Consider the following 13,692-nt stretch of genomic DNA (forward strand, 5'->3'; position numbering starts at 1 on the left):
GTGCCGACAGATCCGTATCAATACACGTCAGCCTTCCATTCTCGAAACGTGGCACCATCAAATACCATGGCGCCCCCCTTGCCACCACCTATGCCGCAACATGCACCACAGCGCTTGCCAGTGTCAACTGCCCCTTCTGCTGCGCCTGGCTTTGCTGGGTGCACCATTCTTGCACACTGTCATGCCATCCCAACTGCATGATCACTCTATGCATTGGGGTCAGCACATACCCAATAATGCTACTTCTGTCCCTACCTCTGCTGCAGCGGCCGCTTCTACCGCCATGCCGCTTCCCCTGTCGTCGGAGCAGCGGCAGCCCCAGCAGTTGCAGCAGCAGCCATCACCGCAGCCGCAACCGCAGCCGCAACCGCAGTTCCCGCTGGGATCGTCAGCTGTTCCTTCATCGACCACAACGGCGCCAGCATCTTCTGATCCCGCGCATCACGTCCCTCATCCTGGACGCATTGCCATGCCGCCCGTTTCATTTCCACCTATCGGTGCAATGACACCTGGTGTGCCATTGACACCAGGTATGCCTGGGTTCATCCTTCGTTCAGTCCTAGAAACACCTCCCATATACCCCTACATGATGAGTCCAGGGATTGCCTTGAATACATCAGGCGTCTCAAATGGGATCAACTCGTACTTGAATGCAGCGCCTGGCGCTCCCGTGGACATGCATCTTTCGATGGCCATGCCCAACGCTCACACAAACTTGCCACCAACGCCTCACTGGGCGCAGCCAGTGCAGACTCGCACTTATGCGCCATCGTCCTCATCACATGTGTCCACGCACCCAGATCCTCCTGTGCGCACCAAGGGCTTTGACTCGTCTTCGCCCACCGTTGACCAGACAGCGCCTGTCGGAGCGCCACGAAATGAACAAGAGTATCCGTTCCCTGAGACGGACGAGGTTACTCCACCAATCAAAGCATCAGTGCCACCTCGGCCGGAGTCCTTGGCTGAGAATCATCGTCGGACGCATCCTAAAGACAATAATGATCCCAGAGAGGCGACGTCACATGCAGAGTCTGTCACAGGTCCTGCCGAGCATTCTTCAACAGCCCAAAATACTCACTCTACGTCGGCAGACGCCGTCGTTGCCTCCGCTGCATCGGCTGCTCCTGTCTTGGGAGGTCGAGCTGTCTCACCAACCACTGTGGCTTCGCCGAAAGCAGCCGACTCATCTTTAGCAAAGGACTCCGCTAGTGCAGTTGAAGACGCCGAAGCGTCCGTGCTTCCGAGCACACGTGAACTTACGCATGCCATTGCTAAACTAAGTGTTCGTGGGACAGCGCGCACGAAGCGAACTGACGACATCCAAAAAGAACGTGTGGCTGCTGAGGCTGCGTTGTCTCGGTTGCGACATGACTTGGCCGCTAAAGACAAGCCAGCAAAAGACCCTACTGCCATGGGGGAATGATTGAATTCATGTGGGACGTACTACGTATCCATGCACTGTAGCACGTATATTAGCATCACCTGGGTCATCAGGGAACATGGGCTATACGAGTGAGATGAAAGAAAGTAACGAGCATAGGTGCGGTTCGCGATGATATGTACAAAGTGGACGAGTTAGCATATGCTGTGAGAAAGGGGAGGAGGGGGGAGGGTGGGGGCTTCGACGTGCTTCCGGTACGTACCGTAAGGAGCCATTCATCTAGCTTTTCACAAATGTAGCCACGCTGCGAAGCCAAAGTGAAGAAAGCCAAGTCGCGTTCAGCCATATGTGGTCGGTGATGACTAAAGAACACAAGCGCCTGCCCCTGGGGATGCAGGCAGCGGTCCAGGGTATCGATAAGCGCTGGATGCGCCTGGTGGTTAAAGATCAAGTCTGAAAGCAAAAGCAGGTCGTAGCCATGAGGCGCATGCTCCTTGAGCGGCGCACAATCTGCACCCCATATGTAGCCTAGAGCTTTGGCCGATCCGTACCGTGCGAGGTTGAATGACAAATTTTGCATCAAATCAGGATCCGGATAATCCGTGGCCACAACGGCCCGTGCCCCCAGCTTCATTGCCACAATCGATGGCAGACCCGCAGCAGCACCCAGCTCGAGCACATACTTGTCGCGCACCAGAGCATCGTGCTCTTCCAAGTACATAGAAAGAGTAGGAGCTGCATTCCACAAGTAGTGCCCCCAAAGAGGGTGTGAGCCTACGAGACGCATTGTCACGACGTCGCCATTTTTTCGCACGTGTTGAGCTTCTGTCGGTGGCGGCGTTGGTGGACGGAAATCGCGCGGCTCTTCAAACAAGTCCCAGCTAGTTACGTCTTCAGCATCGGCCTTCGCTCATACTTCACAACTAAAAACCGCCTGCTTCAAGCAATGTGCCTTTGCCCTTGCCAGTCAGTGCAACCAGTACTGGGCTTTAGGACCTTCTTGATGCTGGGTCACTGCGCCAACACAACTCTGTCCAAATTCACTTTGGGGGACTCAAAGCGAATTAACTTAGCCACCCACACACCGACACCTCGCTTCGTATCAGAGTCCCAGTGGACAGATCCACGTGGCACTTGCATGCATTATCAGATTAAATGCTCGTGCGTGCTCTGGATCATCATTGCCTGTCCCACAAGGCACATCCGACTTGTGTGGTCCAATTGTCGCCGTCACCATTTATAGCCGAACAACCACACGCAACCACAGTCGCAGTTTCCTATAATTCTAGCGTCTCTGTCAGAAGCCGTTTGTAGGCGGGAGAAGAGGCTGGCAATTGATGTCTTCTATTGTACTGTGTGCAAGCATGCCGCCCGATCCCACGGTGGATATGAACGTGTTGGGTGCCGAAAGCGATATCATCAAGCCCAGCAAAGAGTGGGTCCTACCTGCACGTGGAAAGCCCGGGCGAAAACCCTCGGATTCGGTCCCGCCAACAAAGCGAAAAGCCCAGAATCGCGCTTCTCAGCGAGCATTTCGAGAACGCCGGCATGCGTACGTGTGTGAGCTTGAGCAGAAAGTCGCCCAGTATCAAGCGCGAGAAATTGATGCTAATGTGCAAATGCAACGCATTGCACTTCAGTGCCGTGAAGAAGCAAATGCTCTTCGCAAGTCGAACGAGGAACTGCGTGCGCGCTACGAGCAAATGGAGCAACAGTTCTTAGCTTACCGACGATGTGCCGAGGCACAAGCGACCACTCATTCTACAGGTTGTCAGCCACCATTGCATGAGAAGACACACACACATTGTTCTTCACGGGATGCTATTTCCATCCGTGGCACCCCAACGTCGGGGACAACAGGACCGTCGAAATTTTCAGCGGTTGGCACTGAAGGCACAGAAGTGAACGTCGCGGGATCACATGCGCAGGACCATAAGCACTTTTATGGATTACGCTCGGCAAACAGCACATTCTCGCCACCATCTTCACCAACGCTTTCAACTTCTTCCGAAGTCAAGACAGCCGAGGCCATCCCATCTACGTCATACACTCCCACTCGTGCGGTCCCGCTACGTCGCAAGCATGAGCCCTCGTTACCTCTCGCATCGCTCAGCGAAGGAGAGGATCTTTTGCTTGATCTTGACTGTGGGTTTTGCAAAGATGCAACGGTGTGCGTGTGTCGCGGAAAGGCGCGCTTAGAACTCGACGAGGCCAAGCCATCTGTAACTGGTGCTGGCTCAGACTCTGGCTCAGCTCCAAAGCCAACTCTTTGGTACACCAAGGCACCTGAACCTAGTAGCTCGAATGCGATGCGCTTGCCAATACGACCGCATCACTCTTCGCGTCCGCGTCTGTGGGCCGTCACGCCCGGCAACATGTCACAATTTGGGGCTGCGACTTGTTCAGCTTCAAGCTCCCAACTTGCCCCACAGTGCACGGGTGATCGACGCACCTGTTCTGCATGCCAAACTGATCCGACACTCGCCGAATTTTGTACAGCCATCTCGCGGAACGTTCACTTGCCCGTATCCACGCAGCGCGAGACGAAGACATTGTGTGAAAGTGTGCCACATGCATTTACGCGTCTACGAAGTCATCCCAACTTTCCATCTTGGCGCGGTGGACTTGAGATGCTGGCGGAAATTGTAGCTCGCGATCCCGTCTCACTTGCCTTTGATACGGCGCAGCCGCCAACGCCGCCGCATCAACAATCCCAAAGCACCAGCACCAGCACCAGCATCAGAACGAACGTGGATCCCAATATCCATCGTTACACACAATGTAACCGCCACAAGCCTACTATGCTTGTGCGGAGTAAGGCAGTGTCGGAAGCTCTCGATATCCTGGATCATCAGCCAGACAATCAACGTGTCTGTCCATGCCCATGGGCACAACTTCCCTCACGCTTACCATGGCCTCGCACACCACAAGCTAAAGCTTCGGATGGAAAATAAGCTGATGATCTTGCGGTGCATACACATCGTGCCAGTGCACGCCCATGCCTGGCTCTGTATTGTTGTCAGGCACGAAACTAAAGTCCCAGTGACGCTCTTCACCATGTGGTAGAAATGATGTCCGCCCATTGTACTCTTGATGCCATATTTGTGCGTGCACATGCGGCCGTGTGTACTTGCTCACGCTCGCTGTACCTGCACGGATCTCTTTCTCACGCACACTTTCGTACGTGCCTTGCGTTTGTAGCATACGACCTAATGCAATGATCGTCGCTGCATGCGACACAAGTAATATTCGTGTCAGACCCCAAGCCGAGCATCGCTCGTTGATCCGTCGCATGAGCTCTCTCATTCGCTCGTGCACGCCAGGAATCGATTCTCCGCGGGGATCCGGATACAGCAGTGGCTTCCATCGCGTTGATATTGTTGGGAACTGAGCCACCAGGTGCTCAGCTGTTCGGGGACTCGGGTGCAACCCGGTATCCTTGGGCCAAACCGGTCCGAACCATTCAGCCAGCCCCGGCTCAATACACAATTCGAGACCGAGCTTCTCATGAATCGGAAGTGCTGTTCGCACGCACCGCGTGTATGGCGAGCATATGATCAGCTGTGGCTGCTCATCCGCTGGCATGCGTGCGAAGAATGCGGCTAGGTCGTGGATTTGTTCCTCGCCACGTGCCGTTAACGGTGGATCGCGCGGAACTGACGCTTGTTCACTTCGAAACTCGCTGTGGTTCATTCGGTGCGCATGACGTGCCACATACAATGTCGTCAACATTTAGGGGTGGAAAGTCTCGGGTCAGGTTTGGAAGCGATGGCAGGACTTGTTTGAGCGGATGGAAGTAGGGGTAAATGTGCAGCTCGCCGAAGATCCTGGCAGATAACTCGTCGTAGTGGAATGTGTCGAATAACAGGGAAGTAATAAAAAGGGTACAGAAGGCAAACGAGTACGCGAAGCAACTACTTGGTATTGGCACTCACACACGCTCTCGTTCGTTCGTGCTCTTGTGTTTGACACAAGAGCACGAACGGATCTGACACGCCCCATCAGGGATTTCTCCACGTCTCGTCCAGTCTTATTTTGACCTGACACCATATGGAGGTATTTTTAGGTACACATGCGCCACAAGAGCTAGGTCCCGGCAATGTGTGGGTGACTTTGACGTTCGCACAGTCCCAGGATGGGAAAATCGCTGGGGCAAACAAGAGGCCATTGCGTCTGAGTGGCGAGAAAAGCATGAACATGACACACCATTTGCGTGCGATGCACGACGCCATCCTCGTTGGTATCGGCACCGTGCTCGCTGATGACCCTCGCTTGAACGTACGGCTGGACAACTATTCAGGTTTGTCTCCTAGACCTGTGATACTCGATTGCCATCTTCAAATGCCATGCGAGTGCCGTCTTCTTCAGCGAGTCCCCCGCGCTGATCCACTTGTGCTGTGTGCTGAGCCGGCAGATCAGAACGCTCGCAAAGCATGGGAAACGCGGCGGCAGGCACTTGAGCACGCCGGCGCTCATATACGCACCGTCGAGACCTTTACAAATCCGCAAGGCAAGCTCCATCTCGCATGGCCATCAATCTTACATGTTCTGGCGCATGAGCAACTACATTCTGTAATGGTTGAGGGTGGCGCAGCTGTGATCGATAGCATACTCGCTTCGCATCATCTCCTACACAAAGTCATCGTGACCGTATCACCAGTACGTGTGGGTGAAGACGGCGTTGGGTATACAGCGACTCCGCTTCAGCATGCACCCTATCTACAACACATCGACACTCTCGAGCTGCCGCCAGACACCGTTTTTGCATGGGATGTCGTCCCTTGCTAGGTACTTTTCTTCTTGTGAGCAAGAATACTCGATACCATAGATGTCGCATCACTTAGGCGCGCTCGCTGCTCAAATACAATTCGTGTGACTTGTTGCACATCGTCTTCCTGCGATAATGGCATGCCAGCGAGTCCGGTTTCGATCAAGTATTGAGCAAGGGAAGTCAGCTGATCTTCTGCGTCAGCCAACGTCTCCTCTACTCCGGTTCCATCCACGTCGCTAACCAAGCCGTATGTCCTGCTAGGTAAGCCGTTACCTCAACACACGCACACTCGTTGAAACATCGCATCCATGGCCTGCCGCACGCTAGGAATGTGGTGATGTTGCAATGCATCTATCGCGTCGGACATAACTATATTCGGGTCTCGCACGTTTGACCATAGCGATGCATTGCGCAAGCCCAGTGGTTTTTTGCTCATCCGTGTCTCCTTTGCCGTGTGCGGAGTAAGAACGGATTGTTTTTCTCCCCCGCACAAATGAGCGCAAGCCATTTTTTCTCTTTGCCCATTTTGACTTGAACTCTTGGGCGCTGATTCCTTGTCTCTGAATGAACCCTCCCCTTGCTCTTCCCTGTCTTTTTTTAGTCATCTGAACCTATACTCCGGTGATCCGACACAACAAGTCCCACCTGTGACAAGCAGCAGCACAAGCTACACAGAGGCACGCTCGCACTCAGGCAGGGCCAAGGTCAGTCGCCCTTCATTTTCTGTATCTACTCCTGCCATTTCATATGACAAGGGCAATGTCTTTTGACTCTTCCGTGAGCAGCAACAGCAGCAGCAGTACCAAGCCAAGCAATGTAGATATATCCTCTGGCATCGGTCCTACCAAACTACCCGCTCTCCCTGACATGCGTCTTGAGCAATTTTTCTTGTCAACGATTCGACAACACGTTTTTATTGATGGTGTTTCACCTGAATCTTACGTTAGTGCTACCCATACTCCCTGGGAAAAAGTATATGCGATTCAATGGCGGCCCATGCTGTGGCTCCTATTGTGGGAACAGCTCATCTCCCCTTTATGGCAAGGTGTGCTATGGGGTTTGGGTGGCGTCTTCTTTGTCTGCATGCGTCAATCATTTGTCTATGCTCGGTCTGCACGTGTGCCGCCACCACCACGTCCGCGCGGCATCGTGCCATTTGTCTCACAAATGCTCGCGCGACTAGGTCTAGGCGGTTTGGCTATTTAGCTTTACTGCCTCTGCACACTCCGCGAGCGCGCGCAATTTTGATGTACACTGGACTGCAAGCTCATCTGAAGAGGCATCTTTATTCGCAGCCAGACACTGATCATACTCGCGAATCAAGTGGCCGCACGTCCGCTTGATGGTCTGCAGCATTGGCACTGCGTTTGATGCACACTTGGCTAGTTCCTGCTGAGGTTGTGTACAGGAGGCTGGGTCATTTCGGTGGACATAAATACACCGCTGAAATACAGCTGGTCGTGTGAGCTTTCTTTTTTCGTTCCTTCCTTTTTTTTCAAATGTACATACCTAGTTGATCTTGACACTGCTTTCCCACCGATTCCATTAACGGTTCCATGTTTCTCGTGGGTGTGAGGCTATGAAAGAGACCTGTGGAGGCTTTCCCTGGGATTCATTTACCTGCTACGAAAGTCCTTGTGCTCCATCTATGTGGAGGCACGAATCATCCGCTCACAGACGCCAACGTGTCGTCCTAGCTGGCGTCCCTCAAGAGAGACCCCTCTGCATCTTCCAGCCGTTCGCATGCCTGTGGAGAGAATGACATCCAGCGCTTCTACAAGATGTTATAGACATCCAAGTCGACGTCGGATCGTTGGTGTATCTTTGAAAATGTACTTCGACTATGCACGTACTCAGACCTATGCGCGTGGGCTTTTACAGTGTGCAAATATGCACCCCAATTTCCCCATAGCTGATCATCAAGGCACTCAAGCTCTGGATATATTTGTACTCCCAGAATTTGCGTCTTTACAATCTGTCCAAGAAACATTGTCTCGATCGACGACGCACTGGTGGATCGGCGCACAAAATGTATGTGAATACGAACGCGGTGCCTATACGGGCGAAGTAGCAGCCTCGACACTTGCTCAGGTCGGATGCCGTCTGGTGGAACTTGGCCATGCGGAGCGGCGTCACTTGTTCAATGAGACGGATGAAATTGTTGCTCGTAAGGCATTCCAGTGCGTGAGATATGGCCTCATCCCTCTTGTGTGTGTGGGCGAACGAACATGCACTAGCGACACGCTCCTGGCTGTCGATGAATGCTGGCATCAAGTCGCACCAGTTCTAGTGAATGTTCCGCATGATGCACCCATCTGTCTAGCCTATGAGCCTGTGTGGGCCATTGGAAAGGAAGAGCCCGCAACGCCCGAGCATATACGAGCTGTGACGCAGGCTCTGCGCTCGCGGTGCCTGGCAGAGTTTCCCGAACGCCATGATGTTTCTTTACGTATCATATATGGTGGCTCAGCCAAACTTGGACTATACTCTAAAATCAGTGATGCCGTGGACGGTTTATTTCTGGGTCGATATGGACATGATCCTGCTACATTTATTGATACAGTGTGGGAGGTGTATAAAGCCGACAATATATAAAAAAAACAAACATCGCAACTTTCTCATCACGCTTGCATAGCTCGACAGCGATCTTCACGCATGCGATACATTCGTCGAAGAAGCGTTTTGTGGTCGGTGAGCAGACTAGAGCCGGAACTCGGGTGTGCTAACGTGTGCCACAACTGATATTGCGATAACATATCTTGAATGACGCGGGTGACAATCGGCAACGATACATTGAAGCTGGCGAGAAACTTTATTGTGTCAGAGTCGGGGGATGCTTCGTCAAATGCGCCATGAAACTTGGCTTTCAGTGACTCGCGAAGCGTTGGTGAGATACTCAGGGCCAGATAGACACACGCCACTGCAAGCACGTAGGGCGGGTGTTCCAGTGGCAGGTGTGTGCGGTACATGTCGTTGGCGATGTACCATGCCATTTGTAAAAGCGAAGCCATCACATCTTTCGTGTCACTATGCTGGGAAGAGATCTTGCATGCATTAAGACAGACCTCACACAGGTTCGGCAGAAGGTGGTATATGTGGAAGACGACCAAGTCAAACTCTAGCTCTTCGAGCAAGCAATACTCCATCTCTGCAAGAAGTGGCACATGATTCGGCATCTCACGGTAACCTCTTTCATTCATCATCTTGGATGCCTCAGCACACACGATGCGAATGCGAATAGGGGCTTCTTCGACTTTGCTCGCCAAATATACACATGTCACCAATACCACGATCGGATCAGTCGTGACATACGAGTTCTTGACATAAAACCGTTGAAAGTACATACACGCTGTGGCAATCACCCGCTGCTGAGCACCTAACCGCACGCACAGGTCTGAGATTGTATTCAGGCACCACGCACAGAGAGCCGCGACATCTATGGCACTTGCGTACTTCAGGTCTTCTGCACGCGCTTTGAGAGTTGTACCGGGCGAAAGGAGCCATGTATGGCATTGCGTTGAAGACCAAAAGTTGGCTGCCATACGTATAAACGTAGAATAAATGAGCGTCTCGATGTTACAACGCCGAAAAACTACGTGCCTCGCTTACGGTGTGGAATGTACAAATGGCTGATGGATGATGGGCGGTGTGGAGAACTGTGATCAAAGAAAAGTGACGGAGGGATGTGCGGGGCATGGCTCGGTGTTACTTCATTTTCTTCGCGCCCAATATGAGAGAGAAATAAAAAATAACTCGTACCTCTGACACTTGTTCATTGCTGCTCTCACTTGGTCGCCGAGTCTTTTTTTTTTCTTCTTTGACTCGACCACTAGAGATTTGACGTGCATATATGCATGACGCCACCGAAGAAACGCGCACGAGTCGCAGAATTCAGTGCCGAGTCACCCAAGACAGAGGAGGAGGCCGATAGGCATTTGCAAGCTGCCTTAAAAGCCAGTGTTCAGCGCGTCACTTGCCCATTGTGCCATGTTGAATGGCCAGAAAGTGAGATAGTACGACATGCGAGCTCATGTGGCACCGAAAGTGCTTCGAAAGAGGTTGAAAAGCAGTGGAAGGCTATTCTTCCGGGACTAAGCAAGACACATAATCGTCGCATCCCGTTCTTCAAGGTGTTAGATGGCATGCCACTAGCGGTTGATGCATTTCGGTACGGAGCGATAGAGGGATGCACAGCGTATTTTCTGACGCATTTTCACTCTGACCATTATGCTGGTCTTTCATCAACCTGGAAGCACGGTCCCATCTACTGCACACCTGCGACATCGCGTCTTGTTCACGCCAAGTTGCGCGTCGACAAAATGTGGCTGCGACCCATTGCACTCGATGTGCGCACACTGATTCCTGACTCTGGTGGTGTCTACGTGACATGCATTGACGCTAATCATTGTCCAGGCTCGTGTTTGTTTTTGTTTGAAGGGCCGCTGACCGCGCACATCCTTCCGTCGAGCATACGCAATCCACACATCGGCACTTCGCGCGTGTTCCGATACCTGCACTGTGGCGATTTTCGCGCCTGTCCCGCACATAAGACGCACCCAGCTTTGCAGCTAGGCATCCTGGATGCAATTTATCTCGACACGACCTACCTCGATCCGCGGTATTGCTTTCCTCCACAGGCACAGGTCGTTCAGGCGTGTATCGATTTGGTGGTGATGCCACATGCGCAGCCTCACGATGTCACTCTCATGTCAGCATGGTTGAAGCAGCCGCAGGTCCGCAGTCAACCTTTGGTTGTAGTTGGCTCTTATTCGATTGGGAAAGAGCGGCTGTTCTTGGCACTCGCTAAAGCGTTGGACTCTTGCATTTACTGCGCGGATGCCCGAAAATACGAGACCTATGCTCTGCTTGACGATCCAACACTACAGAGTCGCCTTACAAAAGACCCCATGTCTGCGCGTGTGCATGTGGTGACTTTGAATGCCCTCTCTCTGGATACATTGCGCGCTTACACAGAAACGTTCGTGCGGCGCGGCATGTCAATTTCTCACACGATTGCCATCCGGCCCACTGGCTGGACGTTCAGTGGTCGCTCACTAGCACCGAAAAAGTCCATTGATGATTTGGTGAAAGAATGCGTGCCACCCACTTTTACCTACAAACAACTTGAGCCGCAACGCCAAAGCACACACGCGGTGCGCATATACGCGGTGCCGTACTCAGAGCACTCTTCGTTTTATGAATTGATGGCCCTGATGGTCTCACTCCCACACCGTCGCATCATACCCACTGTGTCAGCTGGCAATCAAGCTCGGCGACAGGCGATGCGTTCGTGGACGGACATGTGGACGGCCGCCTCAACGCAGCAGCATGTACATATAGCACCTCGTTCAGAAGACTACTGGTGAATGCGCAAAGGCATCTACGTAGCTAGGAGAAAAAAGAGGAAGAAAGGAAGGGAACCTCATCTAGACAGAGAGCTCGGCGCGGCCGGAACTGGCCAGCTGTGCTGCGTAAGGCTCAAGAGCTGGCTTGACCCACTTCGTCAAGAAAGCGTCGACCTGCTGAGGCGCGCGGCCCGTGAAGCTTGCGGGATCCAACAAGGCATCGAGACGATCCGAAATAGGCGCGAAGTAGGGATCGCCCTTCACACGCTCAATCAAGTCGTTCTCACCACCCTCTTCCTTCACGACACGAGCAGCTTGGTGTGAAAGAACGCGAATTCGTTCATGGCAGTCTTGCCGGTCACCGCCACTGCGGACCATGGCCATGATAATGTTCTCCGTAGCCATGAATGGGAGCTCCGCAGCAATGTGACGGGCAATGATCGCGGGGTACACCACGAGTCCCTCGCTGACGTTCTGAAGAATCGTCAGAATCACATCGGCCGTGAGGAACGACTCAGGAATCGTCAAGCGGCGGTTCGCACTGTCATCAAGCGTTCGCTCCATCCACTGACCACCGGCCGTCTCGCGCGCACTGTTCAGTGTGTTGCCAAGCCAACGAGCCAGGCCACAAATACGCTCAGAGCGCATCGGGTTACGCTTGTACGCCATAGCGCTGGAGCCGATCTGGTCCTTCTCGAATGGCTCTTCGACCTCCTTCAAGTGGCACAGCAGACGAATGTCAGTTGCAATCTTAAGAGCGGAAGCAGCGAATGACGAAAGCGACGATAGCACGTCAATGTCAATCTTTCGCGAGTACGTCTGTCCCGTCACGGGCAACGCGTATGGAAACTCGAATAATTGCGTCACGCGCTCGTCAAGGGCTTCGACTTTGTCATGGTCACCATCGAAAAGCTGAAGGAAGCTGGCTTGTGTACCTGTAGTGCCTTTAACACCGCGGAATCCAAGGTCGTCGCGTGCACGCTGAATGTTCCGCAAATCCCACAGCAGGTCCTGGATCCACAGGGTGGCACGTTTTCCAACGGTAGTGAGCTGTGCAGGCTGCATGTGGGTAAAGCCCAACGTTGGCAATGCGCGGTGCTTTTCAGCAAAGGTCGCAAGCCGTTGAATCACGACGGCCAATTTGGGCAGCAAGAGATCGAGGCCCTTGCGCAAGAAAATGAGATCGGCTGTCGCGTTAGCACCCGGACATCATGCGTACATACCATTGTCCGTCACATAGCAGGACGTGGCACCGAGACTAGTGTGTAAGTAAAAGAAAGATGGGGATTTGACTCTCGCACGTACTGGATAAATGGTGCAGCTGCAGGTGCCATGAGACCGAATACATGGACATGTGCCATGACATCATGTCGACGACGCTTTTCTTCCTCAGCAGCGAGTCTCATCTGTTCTTCGTCGAGCTTGAGATGCGCACGCATTTGCTCGATGGCTTCATCTGGGATCGGAAGGCCCAGCTCCTTCTCGGCTATGGCCAGGTTCAACCACAGTTGACGCCATGTTCCAAAGCGCGTCTAGTAATTTATTAGCGTCCATTGCTTTACTTACAGCATTCGAAAACAGGTTTGACATTTCTTTGCTCGCATAGCGGCTCGAAAGCGGCGATTGCCAGCTGTCCATTGTGATGGCGATGCTTTGATGCACGTCAGGTCAAATGCCTCTAACGAACACCTACCTCCATACGTCGTCACTCTGCTATCAAGTTCAACTTAACGCAAGCGTGCACCTGACCGTACACGCTACCACGTGACTGTAGGCCCGTACCGCGGACCCCGAGTATGTTTTTTTTCTCTAGCATTTAAAACGGTTGGGTTCGAGAACGGGCAGCTTGCTATTGTGCATCCAGTGTGTCTTGTCTCATGGTCATGGGCATCTCTTGATACCCTTCATGTAAGTATACCGCTCCTCCCCCCTCTTCGACTCCAAGTCCCGCTATTCTATGATGAACCCTAAGAACCAAGCTCTAGAATTACTCTGCATCCACATATGGAGACACACTCTTAGTTATCAGTTTCAGCCTTGTCTGATCATTCTACCTTCCCTCTCGCTTTTTTTCTGCTATCCTATACATTTTGCTCTTGCTTCTATGAACTTTGCTTACATTTTGTCCAGATTATAAGTATGTACCGTATATGCCAAAGGTGCTAGCGGATGAAATCATTACCGATGGGCGGACC

At 52.6% G+C, this 13,692-nt stretch overlaps 9 protein-coding genes across 9 annotated transcripts; 5 read left to right on the forward strand and 4 right to left on the reverse strand.

Moving 5' to 3' along the window:
* Positions 1-100: 100 nt before the first annotated feature.
* On the forward strand, positions 101-1,423 carry MGL_2358 (uncharacterized protein; the record flags this gene model as incomplete). The annotated part of the gene is made up of 1 exon (XM_001730510.1): positions 101-1,423. The coding sequence occupies one exon, from the start codon at positions 101-103 to the stop codon at positions 1,421-1,423; it is 1,323 nt and encodes a 440-aa protein (XP_001730562.1).
* Positions 1,424-1,490: 67 nt separating this feature from the next.
* Positions 1,491-2,168, reverse strand: MGL_2359 (uncharacterized protein; the record flags this gene model as incomplete). The annotated part of the gene is made up of 1 exon (XM_001730511.1): positions 1,491-2,168. One exon carries the CDS (start codon positions 2,166-2,168, stop codon positions 1,491-1,493), a length of 678 nt encoding a protein of 225 aa, XP_001730563.1.
* A 577-nt stretch (positions 2,169-2,745) lies between these two features.
* MGL_2360 (uncharacterized protein) lies at positions 2,746-4,335 on the forward strand (the record flags this gene model as incomplete). The annotated part of the gene is made up of 1 exon (XM_001730512.1): positions 2,746-4,335. One exon carries the CDS (start codon positions 2,746-2,748, stop codon positions 4,333-4,335), a length of 1,590 nt encoding a protein of 529 aa, XP_001730564.1.
* A 1,096-nt stretch (positions 4,336-5,431) lies between these two features.
* Positions 5,432-6,169, forward strand: MGL_2361 (uncharacterized protein; the record flags this gene model as incomplete). The annotated part of the gene is made up of 1 exon (XM_001730513.1): positions 5,432-6,169. The coding sequence occupies one exon, from the start codon at positions 5,432-5,434 to the stop codon at positions 6,167-6,169; it is 738 nt and encodes a 245-aa protein (XP_001730565.1).
* A 1,168-nt stretch (positions 6,170-7,337) lies between these two features.
* MGL_2362 (uncharacterized protein) lies at positions 7,338-7,710 on the reverse strand (the record flags this gene model as incomplete). The annotated part of the gene is made up of 2 exons (XM_001730514.1): positions 7,338-7,606; positions 7,662-7,710. The coding sequence occupies 2 exons, from the start codon at positions 7,708-7,710 to the stop codon at positions 7,338-7,340; spliced, it is 318 nt and encodes a 105-aa protein (XP_001730566.1).
* Positions 7,711-7,982: 272 nt separating this feature from the next.
* On the forward strand, positions 7,983-8,747 carry MGL_2363 (uncharacterized protein; the record flags this gene model as incomplete). The annotated part of the gene is made up of 1 exon (XM_001730515.1): positions 7,983-8,747. The coding sequence occupies one exon, from the start codon at positions 7,983-7,985 to the stop codon at positions 8,745-8,747; it is 765 nt and encodes a 254-aa protein (XP_001730567.1).
* A 26-nt stretch (positions 8,748-8,773) lies between these two features.
* MGL_2364 (uncharacterized protein) lies at positions 8,774-9,694 on the reverse strand (the record flags this gene model as incomplete). The annotated part of the gene is made up of 1 exon (XM_001730516.1): positions 8,774-9,694. The coding sequence occupies one exon, from the start codon at positions 9,692-9,694 to the stop codon at positions 8,774-8,776; it is 921 nt and encodes a 306-aa protein (XP_001730568.1).
* A 312-nt stretch (positions 9,695-10,006) lies between these two features.
* On the forward strand, positions 10,007-11,518 carry MGL_2365 (uncharacterized protein; the record flags this gene model as incomplete). Its single annotated transcript, XM_001730517.1, has 1 exon — positions 10,007-11,518. One exon carries the CDS (start codon positions 10,007-10,009, stop codon positions 11,516-11,518), a length of 1,512 nt encoding a protein of 503 aa, XP_001730569.1.
* A 60-nt stretch (positions 11,519-11,578) lies between these two features.
* Positions 11,579-13,135, reverse strand: MGL_2366 (uncharacterized protein; the record flags this gene model as incomplete). Its single annotated transcript, XM_001730518.1, has 4 exons — positions 11,579-12,684; positions 12,721-12,755; positions 12,803-13,029; positions 13,064-13,135. 4 exons carry the CDS (start codon positions 13,133-13,135, stop codon positions 11,579-11,581), a joined length of 1,440 nt encoding a protein of 479 aa, XP_001730570.1.
* Between the last annotated feature and the right edge of the window lie 557 nt (positions 13,136-13,692).

This window comes from Malassezia globosa (assembly GCF_000181695.2).
Source record: "Malassezia globosa CBS 7966 chromosome Unknown mgl_sf_5.2, whole genome shotgun sequence".
In the NCBI taxonomy this organism is placed as follows: Eukaryota; Fungi; Basidiomycota; class Malasseziomycetes; order Malasseziales; family Malasseziaceae; genus Malassezia; species Malassezia globosa.